This window comes from Sabethes cyaneus, chromosome 1 (assembly GCF_943734655.1).
Source record: "Sabethes cyaneus chromosome 1, idSabCyanKW18_F2, whole genome shotgun sequence".
Lineage (NCBI taxonomy): Eukaryota > Metazoa > Arthropoda > Insecta > Diptera > Culicidae > Sabethes > Sabethes cyaneus.
The window spans coordinates 36,568,947-36,595,977 of NC_071353.1; the positions used below are offsets into that span (position 1 = coordinate 36,568,947).

General features: G+C 40.5%; 4 protein-coding genes across 5 annotated transcripts in view; 2 read left to right on the forward strand and 2 right to left on the reverse strand.

The window, feature by feature from the left end:
- Positions 1–4,673: 4,673 nt before the first annotated feature.
- On the reverse strand, positions 4,674–5,311 carry LOC128745572 (NPC intracellular cholesterol transporter 2-like). Its single transcript, XM_053842650.1, has 3 exons — positions 5,296–5,311; positions 5,111–5,230; positions 4,674–5,050 (listed from the first exon to the last, which is right to left on the reverse strand). The coding sequence occupies exons 1-3, from the start codon at positions 5,309–5,311 to the stop codon at positions 4,674–4,676; spliced, it is 513 nt and encodes a 170-aa protein (XP_053698625.1).
- Positions 5,312–7,857: 2,546 nt separating this feature from the next.
- On the reverse strand, positions 7,858–10,413 carry LOC128745573 (NPC intracellular cholesterol transporter 2 homolog a). Its single transcript, XM_053842651.1, has 4 exons — positions 10,281–10,413; positions 9,851–9,958; positions 8,022–8,191; positions 7,858–7,941 (listed from the first exon to the last, which is right to left on the reverse strand). The coding sequence occupies exons 1-4, from the start codon at positions 10,411–10,413 to the stop codon at positions 7,858–7,860; spliced, it is 495 nt and encodes a 164-aa protein (XP_053698626.1).
- A 369-nt stretch (positions 10,414–10,782) lies between these two features.
- LOC128745574 (uncharacterized) lies at positions 10,783–11,406 on the forward strand. The gene is made up of 2 exons (XM_053842652.1): positions 10,783–10,848; positions 10,912–11,406. Exons 1-2 carry the CDS (start codon positions 10,783–10,785, stop codon positions 11,404–11,406), a joined length of 561 nt encoding a protein of 186 aa, XP_053698627.1.
- Positions 11,407–21,751: 10,345 nt separating this feature from the next.
- Positions 21,752–27,031, forward strand: part of LOC128735612 (uncharacterized) — a 90,288-nt gene continuing 85,008 nt past the window's right edge. For both annotated transcript variants that reach the window (XM_053830099.1, XM_053830107.1), the window contains exon 1: positions 21,752–22,740. In XM_053830099.1, coding sequence (XP_053686074.1) covers positions 22,545–22,740 — 196 coding nt within the window. In that variant the 5' untranslated portion in view covers positions 21,752–22,544. The remainder of the gene's footprint in view (positions 22,741–27,031) is intronic.

The window sequence follows — 27,031 nt, forward strand, 5'->3', positions numbered from 1 at the left end:
CACCATCCACGTTCACGGTTGGAGACTGTACCGTTCTACCGTGTACCATCGTGCGCGGAGAACCCCTGTCGGCCGAAGGTTTGGACATAATCAGCCCGGCATCTACGAGCACAGTCGAGGCCTACATCGAGGTTACGATGGCCGGATTGGACCTGGAATTCCCTATTCCCGAAGATTTGGTGGACGCTTGCGCCAACGGCATCAGCACCTGTCCGCTGGTTGCAGGCCAGCCTTTTGACTATCACTTCTTCGACGATGACATGAACTTGCCGCTAGGTGGTATTACCGTTCAGATTCGAGTGGGTCTACGAGATGGCGCTACGGAAATTTCCTGTGTCGAGTTTGATGGAAATATCGTTTAGATGCCGAATTTGATGGAAATATCGTTTAGAATGTTTTAATATGACGAATGAATTAACTGATGTTAGAATCAATTAAATACGATCGTTTGAATTATTTAACTGTACTACCCTGTTGGCGGATATTTCTGGAGTCGATTGCTACGCAGTTGGACTTTTAACTGAATGCAACAGAGATGGGTTAACTCATATATTTAGCAAACAAAATAGATTTTTCACATTCCCCGTTCTAGTGGTTTAATATTTATTTAAATAATACCCAGCAATTTCAAATCACTAGGTTTTCAGGTAGAAATGTTTAATCTCCACATGCATGTATGCATCTCCACATGGATTAATCAATACACGTTTGAATTTTCGCATCATTTTTGATTACACCTATTGGTGGTAACGTGACCTGCAGCAGTCTGCATGGGATTTCTTCTCATTTATAATCTAATCTATATTACGGCAATTGCAATTGCATGCGGCAATTGGATTTCCATTACACAATGCAATCATTAAATGTCAGAGGACATTTGACAATCGGTTTAAGCTGCTTCATAATTCAGATACTCACAGACGTGACAGTGACGCTTCGTTTTATCACTAGAAAATAAAGACGAGCCAATCACGTAAAGCGAGATGCTTTAGTGGTGTTTTGTATTTGCGAAACGTACATTTGTATTGGAAATATTGCCATTTTCCGAAATCGGTTCAAAGTATTACGTCTGTTGGTCTATGCTCACACCGTATTTTTTTTTTGATAGAATGACAATGCCAATAAATCGAACACGTAAAGTCATTCGAGTCATAATTTTATATACTTAGTGAAGTGCTAAAAATGTAACTCAAATTTCAGTAAGTAACGGGTCAAAAAAAGTGACCGCACTCCTGGGTAATCAACTGAGATTTTTTTTGCCGTAGATGATGTTATCTAATCGGCTCCTAATCGTTTGCTATTTAAACCATTATCCAGCACCCATGTATCACGAGTACGCAACAATACTTGATACCAAAATGTTCAGGTTTCTCGCAGTCGCCGTCATCATTCCGGTTCTGGCCCTGGCCAATCCGACTCCTTACCGAACTTGTAAGTAGTAATAATTCAGAAGCAACCATTCCTATTACTAATGTTCATCGAATATTTTATTCTAACGGAACAGGTCCCAACGGAGCTCCCACGCCAACAACCTTCTCGGTTGGAGACTGTACCGCCCTACCATGTACCATCGTCCGCGGTGAGCCACTATCAGCTGAAGGGTTGAACATAATTAGCCCGGCATCTACGAGCACCGTCGAGGCTTACATTGAAGTTACACTGGCCGGATTGGACCTGGATTTCCCTATACCAGAAGATTTGATAGATGCTTGCGCCAACGGAATCACCTCCTGTCCATTGGTCCAAGGCCAGTCGTTCGATTATCACTTCCTTGATGAGAACATGAACTTGCCGCTAGGTGGTATTACCGTACAGATTCGAGTGGGCCTACGAGATGGCGCTACGGAAATCGCTTGTATCGAGTTTGACGGAAATATCGTTTAGATATCTTGCTTCAGTGTCTATTAAACAAGTGTATTGACTGATATTAAAACCGATTAAGCACACAACCATTGGAATTCTTTTTGCGAATTACCCTGTCTTTGGATGTTTTTAGAGCTTGACATCTGATAATTGCATGAAGGTTATATTTTAATTCATTCTCAGGTATTGTGGTTTGCAGTTGCATTTTGGAATTATCGCTAACACATTGTTGATCTTCTTCTCTAAGTTTCCCACACTTGGCTCGGTAGCTCGGGTTTACACGAACCTTCTTTAATTGGTTCTCGCTAACATCATTCGAGATCGTGTTAATGGCGGATTTCCAATTTTTCGGAAATTTTCAACATTTTGGCACTTTTGCTGGATATTCGATGGTTTCCTTTAAGTAATTTCTCGTGGTGTCAATTGCCTGGAAAACCTTAACAAATCAGGAATGCCATTACCTTTTAAGGGTCTTCATTGGTAAACGATACTTGTCGTTGTCTCCATTTCACTCATTCTTAGGTCACTCGCTGCAAGTTTCTCAGAAGCCGCAAGTCGCTTTCGACCTGCTTGAGCCATTTTGCAGTTTGGGTTACACTCAAAATAAATTTCACGTCGAAATCATAGGAAAAGTTAAGTGAATATTTTCCATCTAGCTTTTCCTGTACTATTTACGTAATTTTCAGGTAGTTCGCATGCATACTAATGCGTTAACGTGAAAATCAAAGAGATGCTATTATTTTTTCCAATAAAAGTCAGCTGAAAATCACATAACTGCCTGTAGAGAAATTTACGTGATTTTTCAGTTGGAAAGGACGTGTGGATTATTTTGAGTGTACTATTAAAGAGAACGGTCTTCATATTACCGTTGGCGTCGTACTTATGCATCCTTACGACGTGTCCGGTTCACTGTAACTTCTCGGCTTTCGCTAGGGGCGATAAAATATTCCTCAAGTATCCTTCCTTTTCTTCGTTCTTCGCTTTCAGTCTGTATTTAATTTGTGATCATCCTCAGTACCTTCCGCTCGAGCACGGCGAATACGGATAGGGTAACCAACCTATTTTGGACTCCATCAGCCGCTGTACATAATTTGGACGCTTTCATTTGATTTTGCTGTAAGTGTCCAAATTAGGTACAACTGTTGATGGTGTCCAAAATACATTGGTTACCCTATGACCTCAGTAAGCAATTTCACGGCTTAAATTCCATGAAGAAAGTATTGATCTTAAAAGGATTGTCAGCATTGTATGACGGCGTCTTGCAAAGAGCAAAGTAGCTGCAAGCTCCCGTTTGAATACGTACCTGAAACTCCTTACCCGTGTTGTTATCCGCGATCACTAGTCTCAAATATTGTATTCATCTATCACTTCTAGTTCTAGTCACCATTCACAACCATCTGTAGACGGTGCACGCTCGTCTCCTTCATGCCTCTACTTTTCACAATCCTCCTACACTCCGGTTTTAGTGTAGCGTAGATCGTTTCACCATGCCATAGTTCCCAGGCTTTCGGGCTTTCTTGAAGTTATCTGCGAATCATCTTATTACCCTTTCAAGAGTGATATTAAACCTTCACGTTATATCAAACCTTGACTCGGATGGTGCTCAAGAGTATCCCCAAGACGCACGCGAAACACATCACTCGCGACAATATTCTTTTAATCAGTCGCGCCAGGTTATACCGAAAACCATATCCGTGCGTGATCTGGCTTAGCAAGTCTCGGTAGATAGTATCGTATACTGCTTTGAAGTGGATAAACATGTGATGATGCTTCACATTGTATTCCCGTCATTTCTGTAAGATCTGTCGGATGGTGAAAATTTAGTCTTACCCTCGGCTCTGGTAGTCTTAGCAACCTGATTTCTCGATCAACCTCTATGTTAACCTCCATACCGCCTCCTTGAAGATTGCCATTGAAGTATCCATTGAAGAACTGCTTCCACTTGTCAACCACCGCGCACTCTTACGAGAACAGTTGTTTCAATTTTGCGCAATTTCTGTTCTCGGTCTGGCACATTTCCCAAGGTCTTATTTATCTGTCGCGCTGTTTGTTGGCATTTCTAATTTCATCCAACGCTGATGTAAAGGTTCCTCCGACGGCCGAGTGTAATCACAAAGTCTTCGGTCCCAATAGTCTTCGAGGGTTGAAACGCCCTACTCTTCAAAAAAAGACAGTACCTCATTTAGTATTCGCGCGTAGCTTTTGGCATATTTCGCGTTGTTTAGCTGCCTGATGTTCTACCAAGAAGGATAACCTTGACGTCTACCTTATACAGTGTATCGTTGGTGTAACGCAAATCGCCAAAACTCTCGAAATAGTGCAGTTATTTCAAAATATTTAACTTCAATTTGGCTTTAGTCACAAACAAACAGACGAGACACTCGCATTAATTTCAGCGTCCATGCAAAAACCACTCATTTTTCAAAAAATCATAGCCACACCACAGCGCTCGAGTTCTGCTTCGAGTTTTCAGTATAAAACCATGAAACTGTAAAGACCCTACGGTATGAAATACTACAAATTTAAATTACTCCGCAACATGCATAACACAGGGTGCTACTGTGCAAGCAAAATGTGCAAGACGATGATTTTCAAAGGGTTTTCTTCCAAGTGCCTTGTCAGTTCGTCAGTGCTTTAGCTGTTCACTGTTGTAGAAATGGTTCTGTACTTGCCAGCGGAGGTTTTTATCCCTGGTCATGATTTTTCCTTCATCGTGGTGAACATACATACTTCATTACATTAGTCAAATTTTTGAAAATGGCGTCGTTCAATTGGCATAGTTAAAAAATAGCATTTATTCATGAAAAACATTAAACCACTTTCGCTTGCACCCGAAAACAGCTCACGGGTTGGTCTTCTTGATCGACCAGTTGTAGTTCCACTTCCACCGGAATTGCGGGATAAGCCTTCTCCACCGGTAATCGCAGTACGTACCGTACGTCCTCTCCAGCAGACAATGGACAGCGAGCTCCCTCTAGCCAATCACATGCGTTTTGGCGATCGCTTGGTAGAACAAACGGAACTGTCACACCTAACGCCGTCGCGAAGACCACCGGTCTTAGTTCGGCTACTTCCACGGCTGGACTAAAGTCCACATTGGCAACCACTTCCTGTCCCCGCGGAAGATCACACGGTAGTTTGCTGCAACCGACTATGTCGACGGCAACTGGTAGAGCACCAGCTTTACCTAAGAATTTTCATCTTGATTAGTTCGATTAATCTCTAATATTTACTTCAATCTACTCACATTGCCTGACAGGAACAACATCGGCAAATGCCAACGAAACAAGTGCCAAGAGAATCACCAATTTGCTCATTCTTAGATGCAATACCCGAAGCAACTGTACTAAAACTTTCTCGAGGATTTCTTAAATAGTTTGTCCCTCGTCATGGTAGACGATGCTCGTAAAAGTATGTTGCAAAAGAACGAACCGCCGTTCGTTATCATCAGTGGAAATTACTTTCTGAAACGGCACTTGAGTCTTACCGATATCTTTCGAGTGCAATGCAACGGAGTAACAGGTGTTCAAAACGAGACCGTAGAAACTATATCTCGAACGCTCCTCAAGTAGCTAATCGGACATACCATTCATTAATGGCGTAGTGTTTTGGTGAATCATTATTGATTTACAAGATATCTAAGTGGCATCATTTAGAATCTTGTTGATATGGTTTTGTTGTCCAAAATCAAGTTTCTTTTACACGTTTAAATCGGACTACATTTTTTTTCAAGACATTTTAGTCTTTCGCTTTGCAATATTAAATAAGATTTTAGTTACTACTTTCAACAAAATCGTCTGTTGTACTTACCTTATTATTTTTACCTTAAAAAAGAACAGTAGAGTTGTAGGTTACGGGAGGGTATTTCCAGCACGCTACTAAATTCGGCATACATTACCTTTTTCTGCTGCGCTTTTCCAAATAAAAGCTTTGCCGCTATATAACAATACTGAAACGAATGTAGCACTCATAAGCTTTGTGTATGTGTTATAACTAATTTCATAAAAATGTAAGTAATTTGCTAAATTTCATTCAATTAACATCAAAACCACAGTTTTTCCACTGGCACGTAATCAGGCTGAAAACCCCAGCAACAATCACTTACGCGTATCCGCTCTTGATGATGGTTTGGAAAACACACATTTATGATCACGTTTACTTATTCTAGCTGTGAATATGATGTCACAGAACAATTCTACTTCTTTTCATCACGGAAGAGCACAAAAATTCTCCTCTGATATGAAAATATAAATCAATTTTCATTCACTAGCAATCTGCAGCATTTTGCTTTTAATTTCAGCATATGGTGCTTTATTTACACTACTACCAAGATGTGATGCAGTAGCCCCTGAAACTTCTCTATCGTGTTGACATAGCTAGTATTTGCGTGACAACCACTTGCTTCTGGTGCTAATGTATATGTACGATTCAATGATACACTAGCGCCAGGCGCAAGCTGTTGTCACTGCAAAACTAGTTATCTACAATGAGCCGGTATCTAGGCACTACCGACACGTTATCGGTTTCTCTTATGATATGTTTTTGCAAAGCATCTACTCCCTGTGCAGGCTATTTCGGCCGGTCGGATTTAAACAACACAGACACCATTATAGAAAATGGGCCCAATTAAGCCACAGCGATTTCATCATTTCTCGCGACTATAACTCAAATTCAGTAACGTTTCATTAAGACCAAAATAAACGCCGATATTCAGTGAATAATATTCTATCAACTGGTATAAAAATCTTGTCTCGAATAAATATAGTTTCAACGTAATTCCTGAATATTGTTCAGGCTACCGCTTAATGGGCTGAAAATACCCTCCCGTACCCTATATCCTTTAATAATCTAAGCGAAAAGGCTCACTGCGCCGCGCCGTATAGAATGCGAACATACGGTTTATTTCTAATTCCCGTCGTGTTAAGTAAAGCCATTCTAATTTTCATCATTTGTTGGATGGTTTTAATGAATACTTCGAAAGTTCTTGTGCTGATTTGAAAAACACACTTACCTTCCGATCCGTAAACTTTGAAATCACTGAAAAGCGATTATTAAAGCATATTATTGAAACTACGCAACTGACTTCATTTCTTAAATTCGACGTACCGTTTTAAAATCCGTCCATTAAAATTTTTCATCTTCCGAACTAAAAATCACAACAATGTTTACGAAGCTAACGCGCATGTATTTGTGTAGAACGGCATGACAAATGTTATTCTGCAAAATTTCTGCAGGTCAGGCAGGTCAGCCTCACTTTGATTGATCGCGTATGATAGATGGATAGGACGGGAATAGGCAATTACGACGACATACCCTACGTTGAATATAAATAGAAGCTCAAGTTTCAACAACGGAATGCAGCACCGCTGAGGTTTAGCTTTGCTTTGCATTTTTTAAGGTAGGCTTAAGATTCAATGTTCACTAAAATAGGGTAAATCAACTATTAGTGGACATTTAAGTGATTTAGTTGCGCTCTGCAATATGAAATAAATATTTTGAACTGATAATGCTTATTACCCAACCGATAGCACTTAAAAAATTAGTAACTTCAATTAAGCCTAAGCAATATCAATTTATGTTCAAAATCCCTATACTTTATATATTTTCAAAACAGATTAGAATGTCCGTAATTCTTTTTTGGACCCTTGTGGTTTATAAAAATTTGCCAAACCTCAAATCCATTCAATTCAAACCTAATTTCTTCATTGAATTTCTTCATTCCAGCGTAGAGAGATTAGGAAACAAATATACAAATTGCTGTATAAATAATAAGATGTAATATTTTGTTACATAAGTTTTGAACGTAGTTTACAGACTAGAAATTCAATCGAGCATTCTAATAAAATGAGTAATTTAGGAAAAAACGATCGCAACGCAACCACTAGTTCAACTCTAGCATTTACGCAATATCAAAAAATCTGAAACACAGATGGCGCCGTCCAGCCAGCTTGTCAGGGCTTTAAGCTGTTGCTGCCCTCGGTACCGTAAGCTTTATCAGTTAATCGAAATCAGCAATTTATAGCACAGTACAGCTTGCTTGCTTTCGTTCAACAGTTCCCAGTGCAATGTTCCTCGCAGCTGAAAGAAAATTGTAGCGATGAGCACATATTTTGCGGTTGCTCGCCACATGGAGTTAATCATGTGCACTGAATACTCACCGCTGGAAGCGACGAACTGACATGCATCGTGGCCGTGAATCGCAGCCCGTTGTCCACGTGCAGAGGGCAATAGATTCCGTCGCAGGTATCGGGCATGATGGTTGCCTTGGTTTTCACAAAATTCAGAATGAAATATACTTCATGTTTCATGGACGGTAACGAGGATGCACCTAAGAATAAAAAAAATAAGAAAACAGTGCTGCATGTCTTGTGTAAGGAGGTGTGTCTGTCCTGTCTAGCCATTAGTGACGTTCATGGGAATTTTTTTGCCAGCTGATAACATTGCACCGAGACGCTTTTACTGTCTAGATTAAAAAAACCGATATAGTGCGTGCGTTCGACGTAGGACTACGTCATTGTTTACTATATGAATAATTCTGGTTGAAACGGGGCCACTACTGACACGAGGTCTTCAAATATTGGAACTTTTGCACTTAATTGGTTGAAAATGGTTAAAAAATGAGAATTACATTTTTAATACCTCGAAATAGTGGAACCCTCGTTCGTCAAGGGGCCTAAAAGTTTCAAAAAAAGTTGAATTTTCAGCAAACCTTGAGATCTACAGCACTCGTACGCTAATTGCACGTCCTCTAGTCGCACCGTCTTTTAATTGCACGTCCGCTAGTTGCACAATCGTGCAACTAAAAAACAGTTATCTGCCAAACTACACGTGGTTTCCCAGGTGATTGCTATAAACAAAAATGCAGCGTTGCCGAATGCAAACTCTCTATCTCTGCATTACGTAGATACATTACAAACAAATTAATGTAAATTTTGCTAAACTTTGACTAATTGAACACATATTCATTAAGTTTTTAGTTCGTTTGTAAAAATTTAAACGTTTTTCCCAAAATTTAGCCTACGTGTGAATGCATGTGAAGAGTTCTTTACAGTGATAACGCATCACGGTTTACAATAAATATTGGCAACCATCGTGCAGTTAAAAAACGTAAATCGTAAAGAATCTTCCAACCAATCACAAAGCGAGAATTCTGGTAAAACAGAGGTTCATTTTTTTCAATTTTAGTTTAACATCAACATAGTTTAACATAGTTAACATAGTTTAACATCAAGAATATATACTTTTTTTTTCATTTGGGCCAATTCTTAGAAGATTTTCCAATCGATTGGTGTACGAATATTGAAAATCGATCGGGAAACCACTAAGCTATTAGCGTTCAAAACCTGACCACTTTTCGAGAAAGATTTTTTGGAATTACCCCCTACACCAGCTACCTTCCTGAAAGACGTAGCGTACGTGACGTCCTTCGTCAAAATATCAAATTATGTCAATCACAAGTTACAAATAAACGCATGACAGTCTCAGTAGTAAAAGTAAAACAATACCTAACAAACATTTTTGTTGTAGCTTGTTCATCTATTGTATAGCTAATTACCGGGTAACAAGCGATTGGTAAACTGTTATTCAACGAAACGTTTGTTGGGTAAACATTTGTTTTTTGAAAATGCCTGGACCGATTTGACTGCAACAACTACCAAACGGAAAGTTTTGTGGCCAAGAAAAACGCCATTGAGCAGAATTTGAACAGAACAGAATGTGGAAGTACGGTTCCGAAGATATGACCGAAACAAGCTCCGGAATATATGGAACTTGAACATAGAAGATGGATGGATAATAAAATCTACATTAAGGCCAAATAAAACACTGAAGCTCCCGTGAGTGTAAAATATTTCATGTAGTCGTAGTGAATACATTTGTCAATTTAACCCAAATCGCGGAAACTTGTTGCGTAGTCAGAACAAAACAATTACATTGTAGAATAAACCAGTAATCAGTAATCCTAACAAAGACTACGATGTCAACTTACCGTTGGCACTGAACTCGACGACAACTGTTACATCTGTACCACGCTGTAAAGTGCATGGAATTGAGGAACAACTGGATAATTGCACCGAGATGATATCGTGCATCAGACCTGCGAAATGCAAAGCAAACAACTGATAAGTGACAATGAAACTTTGACTGTAATTAAACATTAATTAAATGAATTGATTTCTAAATTTAACTATCCAAACCGGATTCCAATCGAATGATGATAGTTCAAAGGCCAATTTTGGCAGAAATTACGGCGTCGATCGCTTATCGACGAAACAATTTGCTTCGTCAGTCTCTCATGCGACAACGATCAATCAACGAGACAGGTGGAATGCTGCATTCTTCGCGCACTGACCGCTCCGTAACTAAAACGACGAAGCTTCCTTAGCCAAACCCTGAATGCAGATTCGGCTTAAACTTACCGCAATCTTCAATCGGAAGTCCTGTTCTAGGCGCCGGTTGTTTTGCTTTGAACCAGGGTTCACGAGTTGCTAAAAACATTGCCGAGGACGTTGTTAGCAATGCTGCACAAATAATTCCAGCAATCCACCTCATTGCAACCGCGGTAATACTGAAGTGTCGTAAAATAAAATATTATAAATAAACTCTTAAATACCCCGCCGTGGGATTCCTGTCTGTTCAACGTTTCTACACTGACTGCATCCGTAGTCTGATGGTCGATATAATTTTCCTACACGAACCCTCGTGCTGATAGAAGTTATAGATAAGAGCGAAAGCTTCGCGTGAATGGATTCATCATGAATACAGTACTGTCTGTCTGTATACATCATTTTGCGCCAATCGTTTCATCGGGACATGAAACGTTACACACGGAAGCTTCCGGTCGGAAGCTTTATAAACCGGTGCTCTGGAAGAGTCGAATAAATAAATCTAATAGTTTTGAATATATAAATAGTAGGAAACATGTTGCTGTTACAGCTGCTGGTTATTGGCTGCGCAGAGATGGTGCTGGTGTTCGCCGATGAAATAGTGAGTTTGCTTTCAAGTACTGGCGAATCATACCGTTTTTTTAACTAAACCAACTTTTCGCAGAAATACGACATGCAGGTTATCAACGTCGAAACCATTGAAGGGTCGGAGAAGTATTTCGAGTACAATTACACTTTGGACAAGGTATCTGAATTGAACTTTAAAGTGTCCGGAAATATTCGGCAGCTAATTCAAATGGACAACAAATATGCACTTTCACTGAAATTGAGCCGAGCTGAATTGAACGACAACGCAGATCCACCGGTCTACGAAGAGGTTGCCGCTTTATCCAAACCACTGTGCGAATTCCTCACGACCATCTACCGAATGTACTTCTACGAGAAACTTAAAGAGATCAGTAACTTTCCGCACTACGAAACATGCCCATTGCCGGTGGCGGACTATTGGTTCAAAGATTATGCTTTCGAAGGTGAAAACTATCGGGCATTCATGCGCGATGGTCGCTTCAAGCTCGAATCCTATCTGTGCGAGGAGGATGCAGTCCTTGGTGGAATCATCACCATCATCACCGTGACACCCGTTGAAAACGCCAAATAGACAGTTTTATTCGGAAAATGTACGGCTAAAATGGTTTATGGACAGCACTGGACGATTATAATCAATGGATCATTGAAGATAGCTGGTTTTGGAGTGACAACAATGTGCTTCTGGCGCTAGTATGGACGCATTAATGTACACTAGCGCCAAAAGCAAGCTGTTGCCACTCCAAAACTAGCTATTTTCAATTATCCATTGCAAATATTCATCATGATGGAACTGAGTCGGATCAAAAAGTGCTTTAAAAAACAATAATAATTTTTTATTCGATAAGGGTGTATTTCTGCTTTCACAAATTAATAAACTTGAACAAAATTTCTATTGAAGCAAAAAATGATTATCAGATATTCTTTTCGGGTTTTAAGGATATTCAAAGACCACTGTTTCAAGCTCAGCTTTTCATAACCTTTTGGTCGAACTTTTCCCGAATAACGGTCCGCCATCTTGCTTTGCAGCATGTGTTTGTTTGCTTTCGCTTGCACTCTGTTTCTCTTGAAAAGCATTGACCCGCATTCCTCCATCGACCTTAACTTAGCAGTATTAACCGAATTTAATTTGTTGGGAACGGCATTGTCATTGTACCATCGTTTCGTCGAATTCGACAGGTTGAAAACGCAATCAATTTTATCTGCTCCAGTAAAAGCAAAAATATCACAACATGAAACAATGCTTAGCAGTGCCAATTTTTCTAATTTATTTCGTGATTCAGAAGTTCATTTTACTTGAAAATGATTAACAAATAAAATGAACTAACTTTTCAAGCATTCGAACTTTTGTTAAACTAAATTCAAAGATGTCCAGCTGACCAGCTCAGTATTTCATTACTCAGCACCAAATCTAAACTAAATCAAACTGCGGCGAATCCTCATATACACTCGAACGCGAATTTGAATCGCTTCGGTTTCGCTCTGTAACAAGTCGTATGTGAGTCTCCAATAACCTTGTGGAATAAACGGGGGTATCCAGGATGGATCAGGAAACAAGTTGCGTATCCAGTAATTACCCTTGGGAAACGGGCACAAGCCAGCAGCAGTAATTTGAGGGAAATTAGTCGAGTTTGCCCATAGATGCTGGTACTCATGGTAGTCTTCCTTTAGAGTCGCACAAGCTTTTTTCTCTGGAATTTTCACTGGGTACTGGTTGAACTGATTGTTGCCAAGTGAGCTATAAGCACACGTTAGACGGAACTAAAAGAACATAGGAAATTATAGAATGGTTTAATAATAATTCGAACACTTACTGAGTACTGGTCATCAATGTCAGTTAAAATCTGCATGGTTCCGTTCAAAACAGCCGCGGTGCGATTATATTTTGTAATTCGCAAATTTGAGGCATCTATCAGGTTGCTTCCGTTGACTTGTTCGAAGATTTGCAATTCCATTTCCATCAAGTGCGCCGTGAGTAATTGAAACCAGTATGCAAATAAGAGTAGCATCTGACAAGCGTTGCGTATCGAGGATGCCATGATTAACGAAGGAATGATTATATCCGGAGAAAATACTGGTATTTATTTTTATTTTCATAAAACTAAATGCTTGTTTGTATTGACAGAAAAGTGCGATATGGACACAATGTTAGTCAACTACATTGTTTTCCGGTTACCACTATCTGATCTACTAGAAACAGTACAACTAAATAGAATTACTGGCTGAAAACGTGGGTGTCCGAATGATACCGAGGTCTAGCTGGATGAAGAACGATATAAAGTAGTGGAGGAATACCTTGCTGTATTCCTGACATGTGATAACGAAACGAACGAAGTAAAAAAAACGAATCATGCTTTCTACGGATTATAAATAGCCAAATGAAGTCTCTTAGTTTGCAAATGCGCACAAAACCTATGCTCAACAGAACGCCAATTCTCTCCTTCACGCACATGAATCATGAACGCTGAAGAAAGCGACGATTGTATGGGGTCTTAGACCATAAAATTCTGCGATCAATACTTAGTGGAAAATGGAAAATAGAGTCTATTACAGACGTATAAACTACGAGTAGTATCAAATGTTCGAATATGCTGATATACACAGTGAAGGTGGCAGGCCCTCGGAGCCGACCATGAGTCGCTCCGGTTTCACTCTGGAACACGAGTATATGACTCTCCAAAAACCTTATGGGATAAACGGCAGTATCCAGGATGGATCAGGAAAGAAGTTGTGGATCCAGTAATCGCATTTGGGAAACGGACACAGACCAGCAACAGTAATTTGAGGAAAATTAGTTGAGTTTGCCAATAGATACTGGTACTCAGGGTAGTCCTTTAGAGTCGCACAAACCTTCTTGTCTGGAGTTTCTATTGAATATTGATTGAACTGCTTTTTACCAAGCGAGGTATAAGCACACGTTAGACGGAACTGGAAGAACATAGGAAATTGTATAAGGGTTTTACAATAATCGGAACAGTTACCGAGTACTGGTCATCAAAGCCATATAAAACCTGCACAGTTTAAAATAGCTGCGGTGCGGTTATATTTTGTGATTCGCAAATTTGAGGCATCTATTAGATTACTTCCATTGATCTGTTCGAAGCGATGCAATTCCAGTTCCATGAAATACGCTGTGATTATTTTGAAGCAGTATGCAAATAACAGTAGCATCTGACAAGCGCGCTGTCCAGGAAGGCCAACACAGTGACGGATTATTCCCCACAATGTAAACTAACCGGAACCATCCAGAACAGCGTGCTGGTTCCAATGGCACCGTCGATTGGATGGAGAAGTTCGTAATGTGGTTTCATCCGGTCTCCGCACCGCAGATTTCTGAAGTCCTGGCACTACCGCAACCGAAGATCTGTGCGCTGCCACACTTTGCACAGTTTCATGTTTCTGCTTTCTTCACCATTGGTTTGACTATCAGCTTCACTGTGGTTGAATACTACTTTGGAGCATTCTCTTCAGTAAACTTTCTAAGAAGCGCACCCTCTTATGCTTATCATTGTTTGGGAGCTTTTCCTTCAGCTCTTGAATGAGTAGCAGATTGATCAAATGCTGTTTGAGATCCTCCACCTCCAAGTGTTCGCACAGCTGCCCAACGGCTATACCGAAACGAATGAATGTGGCCAACTTTCCAACCTTCGGTCAGTCCAGCTTGTGCACTTTCTGCAGATGACACTGCAGAAGTTGTACCGGGTGACCAAACCACTGTCTGGCGAAGCGTTTCAATTACCCTTTCGGAACTTATTTCGGTAGAAGCAGTTCGAACCAGCTTCAGGGCTTGACCTTCTTTTAGGCATTCTTGTATCCGAACAAGGTTTTTAGATATTCGGATACCCACAAGCTTCGTTGGACGCTTGGTACATGCCGAAAAATAAAGGCCATTCTTCCAGCCTTTCCGAAAAATCCCCTGAATAGGCTTACGAGGCATACAGAAGATGAACACGGTCTGTCAAACATGCAGTTTGGGTTCCGGAAAGGGAAGTCCACGGTGGGTGCAATTCGGACAGTGATCGAGCGAGCCGAGAAGTCGTCCAAACAGAGGCGAAGAGGAGATCGTTTTTGCGCCGTTGTAGTTGTAACGATCGACGTAAAAACGCTTTTAACAGCGTCCGTTGGGAGGCCATTGCCGAATCGCTGCATAGAATGCATGTCCCGGGATATCTATGCAGAATATTGAGAAGCTACTTCAGGAATCGGACGCTTGTTTATGAGACCGCCGAGGGGCGCAAGACGATGAACATTACGTCTGAAGTCCCACAAGGCTCCATCCTTGGCCCAACGCTCTGGAACGGGATGCACAACGGTGTACTGTCTCTGAAGCTGCCTAGAGGCGCGGTGATCGTCGGCTTTGCAGATGACATCGTGCTATCGGTGACAGGCGAGTCAGTGGAGGAGGTAGAAATGCTGGTGACAAAGGCGATTAGAACTATCGAGAACTGGATGCATGGTGCAAAGCTACAAATCGCCCACCATAAAACGGAGGTTCTGCTGGTTAGCAACTGTAAAGCCGTACAACATGCAGTCGTTACCGTCGGAGAGCACATTATTACTTCAATGCGCGCGGTCAAGCATCTGGGAGTAATGATAGACGACCGGTTGAACTTCAACTGCCACGTCGACTACGCTTGCGAGAAGGCGGCGAAGGCTATCAATGCGATAGCCAGAATCATGCCGAATTGTTACGGGCCGGGTAGTAGCAAGCGGAGACTGCTGGCTAGTGTGCCATCATCGATACTGCGGTATGGAGGTCCAGTCTGGATCGCAGCACTACGATCGAAGCGGAATCGCGTGAAGCTGAATAGTACCTTCCGACTCATGGCTGTAAGAGTTGCTAGTGCATATAGAACAATATCGTCGGCTATTTTTTTGAAACTATGGTTCTACAATTGATGGATGGACGGTAGGGGAAGGTAATAAAAATTATTTAGGAAAGGAGGGGAAAGAGTGGAAAGGAAGGGGGGGGGAGTAATAGATAGCTGCGCTCAACAAGTTGTTGTTGTGACTCCTACCTTTTTGTCCAATGTGTTTTGTTAAGCGTAGCTACCTATTACCCCCTATTACCCCCCTTCCTTTCCACTCTTTCCCCTCCTTACCCAAATAATTTTCCTTCCTTCATCAATTGTAGAACCATCGTTTCAAAATAATATTAATATTAATGCCTGACCGCATTTCAAGGTCAAAAACTAAAACACGAATTTGGTCAATATCGTCGGAGGCAGGACGTGTTATCGCTGGAATGATCCCCATGACCCCATCTGCATCGTGCTCGTGGAAGATAACGACTGCTACGGACGAAGAAACACCAGAGGAGCCCGGAAGCTGGCGAGAGAAGAGTCGTTGAGCAAATGGCAGCAAAAGTGGGATAGGGCCGAGAATGGTAGATGGACGCACCGACGCATACCGGTTCTGTCAACCTGGTTGAACAGAAAACATGGAGAAGTCGGGTTCCACTTGACGCAGTTTCTCTCGGGTCACGGTTGCTTCAGGCAATACCTGCACCGGTTCGGACACGCTGCGACACCATTCTGCCCGGAATGCAGAGAGACGGTAGAAACACCACAGCAAGTGGTTTTTGAATGTCCTCGATTTGCCGCGATACGAAGGGAGATGCCGCCCCTGACGGTGGAGAATATAGTAGGCGAAATGTGTCGGGAGGAGAGCGTGTGGAATGCCGTCACCGGCGTTGTAGCACAGATTATGTTGCAACTGCAACGACAGTGGAGAAACGACCAGCGAACTACCAATCGCGATTAGCAGACAATCTTGACAGACACATCGGTGGAGTGACGAGCGTGATGGAGCAAACCAAGCTTGGACAGAAACACTACGAGGGCGGCCGTGAGAGGATAGATGTTATGTTGGTCACTATCTCTGGATCGGTTCGCGTCTTGACAGGTGAAGTGGTAGTGTGGTGGCGAACTCGACGGAGCAGTGCTGAGCCTAACAAGAAACCCTGCGAGGGTGGCCGTGAGGAGATGGAAGTCATAACGGTCGTCAACTTTGAATCGGTACACGTCTCGACAGGTGCAAGGAAAGTGGACGGTGAAAGAGAATGTAGTAGCAACAAGAATGGCAGAACCCTGAGAGGGTTCATGTGAAAGAGTGGACGTTATGACGGTCAGCTCCGAATCGGCCTTCCCCCGAAGTAATACTTAACGATAGTTCCGGGAAGGGGGGGGGGGGGGTTAAGGTCCGTGAGATTTTTAGTGGGTTAGAGTCCCACACTGCGCCACGTGATGTAGCAATATACATTGAGTGTTTCCTCACGTAAAAAACACACACACACACACACACACACACACACACACACACACACACAAACACACACACACACACACACAAACACACACACAAACACACACACAAACACACACACACACAAACACACACACAAACACACACACACACAAACACACACACACACACACACACACACACACACACACACACACACACACACACACACACACACACACACACACACACACACACACACACACACACACACACACACACACACACACACACACACACACACACACACACACACACACACACACACACACACACACACACACACACACACACACACACACACACACACACACACACACACACACACACACACACACACACACACACACACACACAGAAAATGCTTAGTTTTCGAAACTGAGTCGAATAGTATATGACATAGTAGAAAGTAGACATAGTGCAATTAGCTCGATAGTCGTGGAAATTTCGCTAATCACTAATCGCAAACTGCAAATTAACAGTTACTGTTTATTTTTGCAGATATCGCAACAACTTGCATTGTAGTCTATCGCTGTATAAATTATTTGTAATTTACATTTATTACATGACTTTTCTTAATTTACCTAAGATCAAAACCTATTATAATGGATAAAATGCTTTACAGTTTGTTAATTTTCAAATAAACAGCGGCACTCTATTTGCAATCATGGCCCAGCAACAATTCGGCTAGTCTGAGTATAAATTATAAAGTATAACTAGCGTTTCTCGATTAGTCGGTTAGCGAATTAGCGAATTAGCGGTGCCCAACACTGCATAGTAGTATAGTAGAAAGGCAAAACCCTAGCAACATTTTTGTTGGTCTTGATCCGCTGGTTTTAAATACACAATAGTTGAATAAGCTACACAAAAATATTTGTTAAGAAGGGGGCTAGCAGCTACCAATAGAGCCTTCTACGGATTACGTAACCAGCTGAGGTCCCGTAGCCTGCAATTCCGGGCAAAAATCGTACTCTATAAGATGCTAATTCTTCCGGTACTACAGCCATGAAACGCGGATGTTGAAAAAGTACAAGGGTCCATGCACAGAACAGAAGTGGAAGTCCGAACGATTCGGCGATCAAAACTGGTCAGCGCCTTTTTTGTTTTTATTTTTTTTGGGAAGGTTTTCGCATAGAAGCAAATAACAGCAATATAAGCAGAACGCTCGCTGCCAATCGCATAGCAGGTTTCACATGCTTTCGTGTGCAATCGTATACGTTCGTGTGTTTTCGTGTAAAAAAGTGACTCGCTACCGCCAGGTTCGCTAGTATCTGTAGAAAGTAGCATGTACGTGTTTGGATTTCTACTTCCACTTCTGTTCTGTGGCCCATGCCTAGTGGCACGGGCGCAAGCTTGAAGTAGGACTACGAATGTAGAGCAATTCGTCTCCCAATGCCAAAGCCGGTGATTTTTGTACGAATTTCATATAATAGATTACCCAGTTGCGCAGTAACAGAAGGTTTACTTGCGCTGTACAACACCTGTGAACCGTTGACTTTATCTCGGTATATCACGGCAATCCAGCAATAAATAAAATTACTGTTTTCAGTAAAGTTGATCCGCAGACAAAGATCTTTTAAATGGTGGAAAAAGTTCCATAAGTTTTTCACCAAGTGGCATTAGTATTCGAGTGAATTCTGTTACGTTTTAGCATGCCTATAAATCGGAGTTGGCGCGAGTAACGATAGGTAAAGGATTGTGTTCTTACATGTGAGAAATTCATAATTTCAACTCTTCAGCTAATTTAAATGGTGGACCTGAAAAGGTCCGTTTGTTAATCTCGAATTCTCAAATTTCTGACTCGTGGGGTCCATTGTTAACTTTCAAATTTCTGACTCGTGGTGTCCATTGTCAACTTTCGTCCATCAGATAGGTTATTGGTGTGTGGATTAATGGTGGGAATACTGCTTATCGGACAAACGCTACTGGTAGGATCTGTAATCAAGATAGACTTATGTTCATGATGTTATGAGTCGCAAGCTAGCTGCTTGCCGATGTGTCTCCAACAAAAGCCGCTGGCTGACCGAATGACGTGACGATCTGACGATGCGCAGTAAAAGGCATAGCAGTTAGCAGTCAAAATCATATCGTTCGCTGACGGATGAGTCGATGGATTCTTCGGTTTGTTGGCGTCTCGTTTGGTGAATTTGGAAGTCTTCGTTGCCTTATCCGGAGAAGCAACAACAGCTGAAGCTCAATAATTTTCGATCGGATTGTATGGGGCGTAAATTAAATACAATAATAAGGAAGATTAACTCATAGCACATCTCGTATATATTTCTGTTATCCGTGCTAGGGAAGCACTGACGTGGGAAGGCAAAAAAATGCAAATAATTAAATATTAAATATTCGACCCATATTTCCTCAATCATTAAACGTCTGTTAGGGAAACATGTAATCTACTGTGTTGTAATAGATTTTTTGAAAAATTTCCAATCGATTGATACCAATATCTCTAGAATCTATTGACGGATGACTGAGTTATAAGCGTGCAAACTATAACCACTTTTAGTTACATGTTCCCTTTTCGTTTTTCTAAAGTGCACCCCAATATAGAAATCAAAGAAGTAGTCCTATTTCAAAAGACCAACCGACGAACTTTTGATGTTTTTGAGCGAAAGAACCTGTAACCAATTTTTGGCAGCATATTTTTTTGTCGTAAGGTTGGACTACGACGGCATATTAGAAGAAGTGTGGTGCAGCGCAGGTACATGAATTACGAAATATACCAAGTGCACAAAAATGTCGATATTGTAAGGCGAATAAGATACGGTAGGCTACAGTGGGCTGGCCACGTAACAAGAATCTCGGATAAGAGACCAGCAAAAACAACATTTAGTAGAGAACTCGACAGAGGCTGACGACTTCGAGGCAGACCCGTACCTACAGATACTATAGATTATAGTCTAGCATATAGTCTCTGTACCCATACTAATTGGATGAGCGCTGTTGACGAGAATGGTAAAGCAGCGAGTGTAAAGTAAGTAGGGTACGGGAGGGTATTTCCAGCCCATTAAGCGGGAGCCTGAACAATATTCGGGAATTACGTTGAAACTATATTTATTCGAGGCAAGATTTTTATACCAGTTGAAAGCATAATATTTACTGAATATCGGCGTGTATTTTGGTCTTAACGAAACGCTACTGAATTTGAGTTATAGTCGCGAGAAATGATGAAGCCGCTGCGGCTAAATTGAGCCCATTTTCTATAGTGGTGTCTGTGTTTTTTAAATCCGACCGGCCAAAATAGCCTGCACATGGATTAGATGCTTTGCAAAAGCAGATCAAAAGAGACCGATGGAAAACGTGTTGGTATTGCCTACATTCCGGGCTCATTGTAGATAACTAGTTTTGCAATGACAACAGCTTGCTGCTGGCGCTATTATATCATTGAATCGTTCATATGCATTAGCACCAGAAGCAAGTGGTTGTCACTCAAATACCAGCTATGTCAACACGATAGAAGAGTTTCAGGCGTTTCAAGCCTCACATATTGGTAATAGTGTAAATAACGCACCATATGCTGGAAGTAAAAACAAAATGCTGCTAATGGCTAGTGAATTTTTGTGTTCTTCTGTGATAAAAAGAAGTAGAATTGTTCTGTGATAGCATATTCACAGCTGTTTAGTTTCTAGAATCAGTAAACGTGATCATAATTGTGTGTTTCCGAACCATCATCAAGAACGGATACGCGCCCAAGTAACATTTTTGTTGTACAATAGCTTATCAAACACTTGTTTCACGTGAATCAGCTGTACAACAGTTTAATAAGCTATTATACAACAAAAATGTTACTTGGGGCGTAAGCGATTGTTGCTGGTTTTTTTAGCCTGATTACGTGCTAGTGGAAAAACAGTAGTTTTGATGTTCATTGAATAAAATTTAGCAAATTACTTACATTTTTATGAAAATAGTTATAACACATTAAAGCCTATGAGTGTTACATTCGTTTCAGTATTGTTATATAGCGGCAAAGTTTTTATTTGGGAAAGTGTAGCCAAAAAAGGTAATGTATGCCGAATTTAGTGGCGTGCTGGGAATACCCTCCCGTACCCTATTAACATCATTTTTAGATCACATTGTCGTGCGCAATAATGTCGTAACATTATTAACTAATTGTTTCTAGTTATTGCATAATGTGCACGTAGCATCTCAAACGTAACAATGTTACCATTTTCCATTTAACTGTTAAGTTTTGACAACTTTGTAACATTACACTGCCATTTTTAGTTATATTACAGCAACGTTGTGTTAGCTAGTTAGTTTAGACTGGGATGTAAATCGCTATTTTCATGGGAAATCACTTAAAAATGCATAAAAGCAATTGCTTATCCCAACATTCTTTTATCGATATTGCAAGTTACACTAAAAAAATTTGTTGACTTACCTTGTTTTCAGTTTCGATCATTGGCTGTTCCGCAGCGTTCATTCGCTCAACAACGCGGTGCTGTCATCTCTTGATGGGGCCGCCGCTCAATTCACTCTCTTTCTCACCGCCTTTCAACACTCGCGTGAGAAGCAAACACGCGCGTTTGTGTTTTTAACGCTTCAAGCTGATTGCTCCGTTGGCCGTTCTAACGAATCTCAAAAGCAAAACATTCGAGTTTTGCATTTCGTCGGTTGAGTACGCGTTCGCTGTGCGCTTAGTAAAACTGTTTGTCTTCGAGTCGAAGCTGTGAAACTATCTTTTTCTGTCGTTGCCATAGAGTTCCGGACTGTCGATAGTAGTATTTCAGTGCTGCAACTACTAGCGAGCACATGCTGAAGAAGTGAAAAACAAAAAATATTTATATATCGAGCGTATTAGTGAGAGGCAAGTGTTATCGCAATCATTCATAACAGGTGCTTGTTGGAATAATAGACGAGCCGGAGGAAAAGATCTTACGTGTCGGCGAAAGTGCAAGACTTCGTTCTAGAGTTCAGTGTGCATTTCGTTCGTATAAGAAAAAAAAACCCCGAAAGTGGCAGTCACGTGTCTAACAGCTTTCTCTAGTGCCAGACGATTACGGTGATAGTTTTATATCGTTCGAAATTTTACTATCTGTGAGGAAGTGTTTGCTTAAATGTGATATTCGGTGTTATTCGTTTAGTGTATAGTCTATGTCTATGTGAAAGAGCGATTGCTTAGTAGCATCATCGTGTACCAGCCATACAAAAGTATTCAAATCTGTCAGTTTGTAAAAATACATCGCTTTTTTGTTTACCACTGTGAGCAACAATCTGGGCACAGCCAGATTTTGTGCTTTCAGGGAAACCAAATTCCTCCCTGAACCAGTGCCAAACCAAGCACCCGTGAGGATTCACCCAATATTGTGTATCATTGAAAGCAGCTAAAAGTAGTCATCAAAGTTGGCTGCCCAGGACGAACCGGGAACTGACCAACGGCAGGGTCAGCACAGTGGTGCCACGATGAGTCTCAAAAAAGCCAGCCGTACCAAGAGCCTATCGCTGAGCGGCGATGACTTCCCGCTGAGGCCGGCCAAACCGCGGCCGGCTTTTATCACCCCGAAGCGGCCCGAAGACACGATGAAGATTATGAAGTACATCGATGATAACGTGATCGGGAAGGGAGTGGCCTTCCTGGGACCGTTCGGCAGACGGAAAGGTGAGCCAACTGGGTCAAAAAAAATTTTCTGAAAAAACTGGTTACCTATCTAAATTTTTATTCATTTTTAACAAGACGTTTATCTAAGATTGGTAGGCGAGAAAACGGGTTAGAAGATTTAGATGGTAGCGAATCCAAATGGTTAATACCACAGCATCACTTCTTTGTTTACATCGTACCTTTCGTAACAAAGAAACCAGCATTCTAACCCGTGGTGCTTGTGTTTTGAAAAGCGCAAGGAATGAGGGAAGGGTGTGTGCGTTTCCAGAGTGCGCATGCTCAATTGTCCCCCTTTTCCCATCAGCGGGGAAGACATTATAAAATTTATTTACCGTAAATAGAAACTGGTTTGAGATGATTTTGTTTAGCGGCGTTTGTACGCATCATTTTCACACCACTTAATCGTTGGTTTCGTGGCAATTTTCGGTATTCAAGCTTAAATATCGAGACTCTGAAAAATTTATAGATTTCTACCCAGTTCAAAAATAGCTCTGCCAAAGTTGACTTTTCCAGTTTCAAAGCAGCTTGGAATCGGTTTATTTTGGCACCAATTTCCACATCTTTCTCGACGCCAAGTAACGAAAATTGTCCATTCAACAGGAAAATCAATTCATTGCCCTCCTCGGCGGAGCTCATGAAGTGGACGATACAGCACCGTAGACGTGTGGGTTTCGAAAAGCATTCAAAATCGGAATTGTAAACACATACCTACTGCTCGCTTGAGTTGGAAATTGGCTGCCATTCCAGCCGACTCGCTTTTTGCTGATTTTCCACATTCCAAAAGGTGATGGCATATTTCATTGCGAAGCGCGATAGTCAGCGTTGTTTGTTTAAAATGGCGATAGTTTTCCTAAAATTGTTATTATACACACAGAGGCACTTTCGTCGCCACAACAATCGTTCTCATCATTTAGTAGACGCGGAGAGGCGGCGGATGGTTGAAAATATGTGCGGCGCACATTGTGCGCAAATCAATTTTGGAACGTCCGAAGCAACAATTCCCCTGTTTGTATACATAGTGACGACGAATTGATTGTTGGTAAACAAAGACGGGCATTTCTTCGCGAGTACTACTGGTTTTTTGTGAAAGCCACGTGCGTGAAATCGGAGCCGTGTATCCGACCCCGCTATAGCTTCGCTGGAATTATTGTGTAGGGGTTCGATTTTTGCATCGCAATTTATGTAAAAAAAACGCTGTTCTTCGGTTAACCCTCTAACGGGTAAGACCGTCTGAATTTGAATGGGTGGATATAAAAAGTGTATTCAGAACAGATTTTTAATATTTTGGTACCAAAACATCACATTATTCTGACCATGTGTTCCATTTTGACCACGAATTTTGACCATTAATACTTTCGAATAACAACGACATCTAGAACGAAATGATTGACTTCAAACATTTCCTGCGAGTAGTTTCTTTTAATTTAATTTAATTTAATTTAATTTTGTAATACAGTAATATCCCGATTTTGTCAGCCCCAGTTTTGGGCTGGCAAAATGGGGAAACTGACAAAATCGGGAATATTTTTTTCGAATTTTTTTTCAAAATTTAAGAATTAAGACTTTATAATATCGAAGACTTCTACTAAAAATTAAATTTTAACCCTCAATTGGTTAACCGAAAGCTCAAACAACCGGGCACAGCACTCTGGTCCAGAACCATTTTTGTGCGCATTAGCTTTGAGCGGGAAAACTTGGTTTTAGGTTTATGGAACCTTTGGAAGACCTTCTTAAAATTAAAAGTTTTATCGTCCAGCGGAATTCTAATTTTGATTAATCCCTCTAAACGTGCAATAAAAAATCGATTCTTCTTCAGTTTCAATATATCACGTTGATGTGTTCTGCTAAGTTTTACAGAATATTATTACAAGAAATTTTGCTGAAGACAGTAACCGTCTATCTCTTCATCAAAGATAGAAAACTCCTATTTTTGAATCGTTAAAACCAATTTTTCTGTTTTAGCTGTTTTTGTAGTTGTTGTATGACTTTTTTCTGTTTTACAACGTTGTATAAATAGTAAAAATACACGACATTTCTGAATATAGCATACCTCTATCTTTGCTTGTTTAGGAATTATAGAACTTTTACTATAAAATACCCTAATTTTAACGCCGAATTATTCGCAAGAAGGCATCATTTTATTCAAAAACTCTCCTTAGGGAATCAGAATAGTTTCATGTAAACTGAAAAGTTTTATAGCTCATGTTTAAAAGCACACAAGTTAAACAAACTTTATAGGCTGACAAAATCGGGATAAAAAGCGGATAAAATCGGGGGTAGACAAAATCGGGAGCTGACAAAATCGGAACGTTACTGTATATCTAATTTGAAAAAATATTTGAGTAAAGCGTTGGACATGAAAAACAAAAACAAAACTGAAGAAAATTTCTTACCTGGCGCGCCTTCAGATAGCTACTTTTGCATGAAAATCAAAACATCAGCTTGATCGCATTGTGTTTACGATGTTGCCCATTAGAGGGTTAAGAGAATGCAGAGTAGAAAAATGACACCTTGTTGGCATCTTTTTACCTGCTTGTATTTGCTTGAAATTTCTTGAAACCACAGAGGAAGTGTACTTCATTGTAAAAACAAAACATTAATATTTTTAGCATTTTTATGGTTTCAAATTACGTTTTGAGTTTGGAATGACCAGAAATAGGGTAAAGGATCCATATTTCGCGAAGAGCCATATTTCGTTGATGTCTTCAATTTTGCCAATTAATCAAATAATTTCTTTTAAATCTACCAAAAATAGGCAAAGAGGCTTTGGATTCATCAACTGGCGAAATATGGCTCCTGGCGTAATATGAATCCTTTATCCTATTTAGCTACATTATTGTTACTTTGAACGTTTCAAAGGAGTTCGTACTACCGTATTCCGACAAATTCTTCAAATATGATCTTCGTCGATTTCAAGAAGGTTAGTTGTGGTAATGGTGACTCGTAGGGGTTTAGCTTATCTGATCAACCAGCGAAAAATACAAATCAATTCGCACCTTTTTTTATTATCGCATTTCTATATTTTAAGCATCAAATAAACATTGTTAAACAATGTTTAAATTTTAAATTACAACGAAATACGACGGACGGCTGAATTTTAACTGCGAACCGAAAACTTTTCGTTCAATTTACCTAATGAACCAAACTCAAGAATAACTGCCTTACTGCGATGCACGCACACGGTGTCAAATAGATTCACAACTTTGCAGAACGTCACAAGCAATATGCGCAAGTTGTTCAATACTAAATATGAACGAGTTAATGAGAAAATTTTGCGAATAATGCATGCCAACCGTGCTATATTTTCAAATCCCCTTCGTACCAACACATTGTTCCTGGTGCTAATCCCTAAAGCAACGCTCAAACGTCGTGTTAAACGTTTTGCCCAACAGCTTCGTAACTAAACTAAAGTCGTATTGAGAATCTTATAGCGTAAAATTTTACGACGAACTTATGTCATCTCCCTCTCTCTCTCTTCTCTCTTAGATTTTACTCTTTACCCAATGCTCTTTACCTTCATTCTTAATATTTTAGTATTTACTCTTTACTTTTTATTTTTACTCCTTATTCCTAATCCTTTCTTCTTTAATTTTTATTCTATATTTTCTATTTTTTAGCTGATAGGGATGCTATATCTCTGCATTTTAGCGTTGGTAGGAGGAAATGCTTATCAACTTAGGGGCTATATTGGCTGGTTTCATTATCTCTGATTTTTGTTTTCAGGTATAATAAGTGCAAGTTGTCACGTAGTTTTCGAGCCGTAAATCTCTCATGTGCATAGTATTTTTCGATATAAATTATAGTATGGTTGTATTGGTGCTCAACCAATGGTATTATACCAAATTTTTTAAAAAGGAATTTTTTTATATCTTAATTTTCGTAATTACTGGCTTTACAAGAAAATTTTCGAGAATCCTGGTTAGTCTCATATAACTGGTACTTACATACCTACATTATCCATCTAGCTCCCCCCATCTACTAACCCGAAATACTTGGGAAGATGCAGAGGATTCCCTGGTCTTTAAAAGCAACAAGTATTGGACTAACATTCCTTCCCATTTCGCCAGGACCCGCATTCGAACTTGGGCGGCGTAGGTATTGATCAGTATGCAGGGACCTGATAAGGTTGCACAATGAGAAATAATGTGCTGTCCCAAGTATGCTTTTTCCATTGCAAGTTTTTGCAATTTTCATCGGTCCTGGTCAATAACGGAGTAGCAGCACACGGGCGGTATCCAATGCTTGCTTATGCTTATGCTTATGCTTTATTTTCTATTTTTTAGCTGTTAGT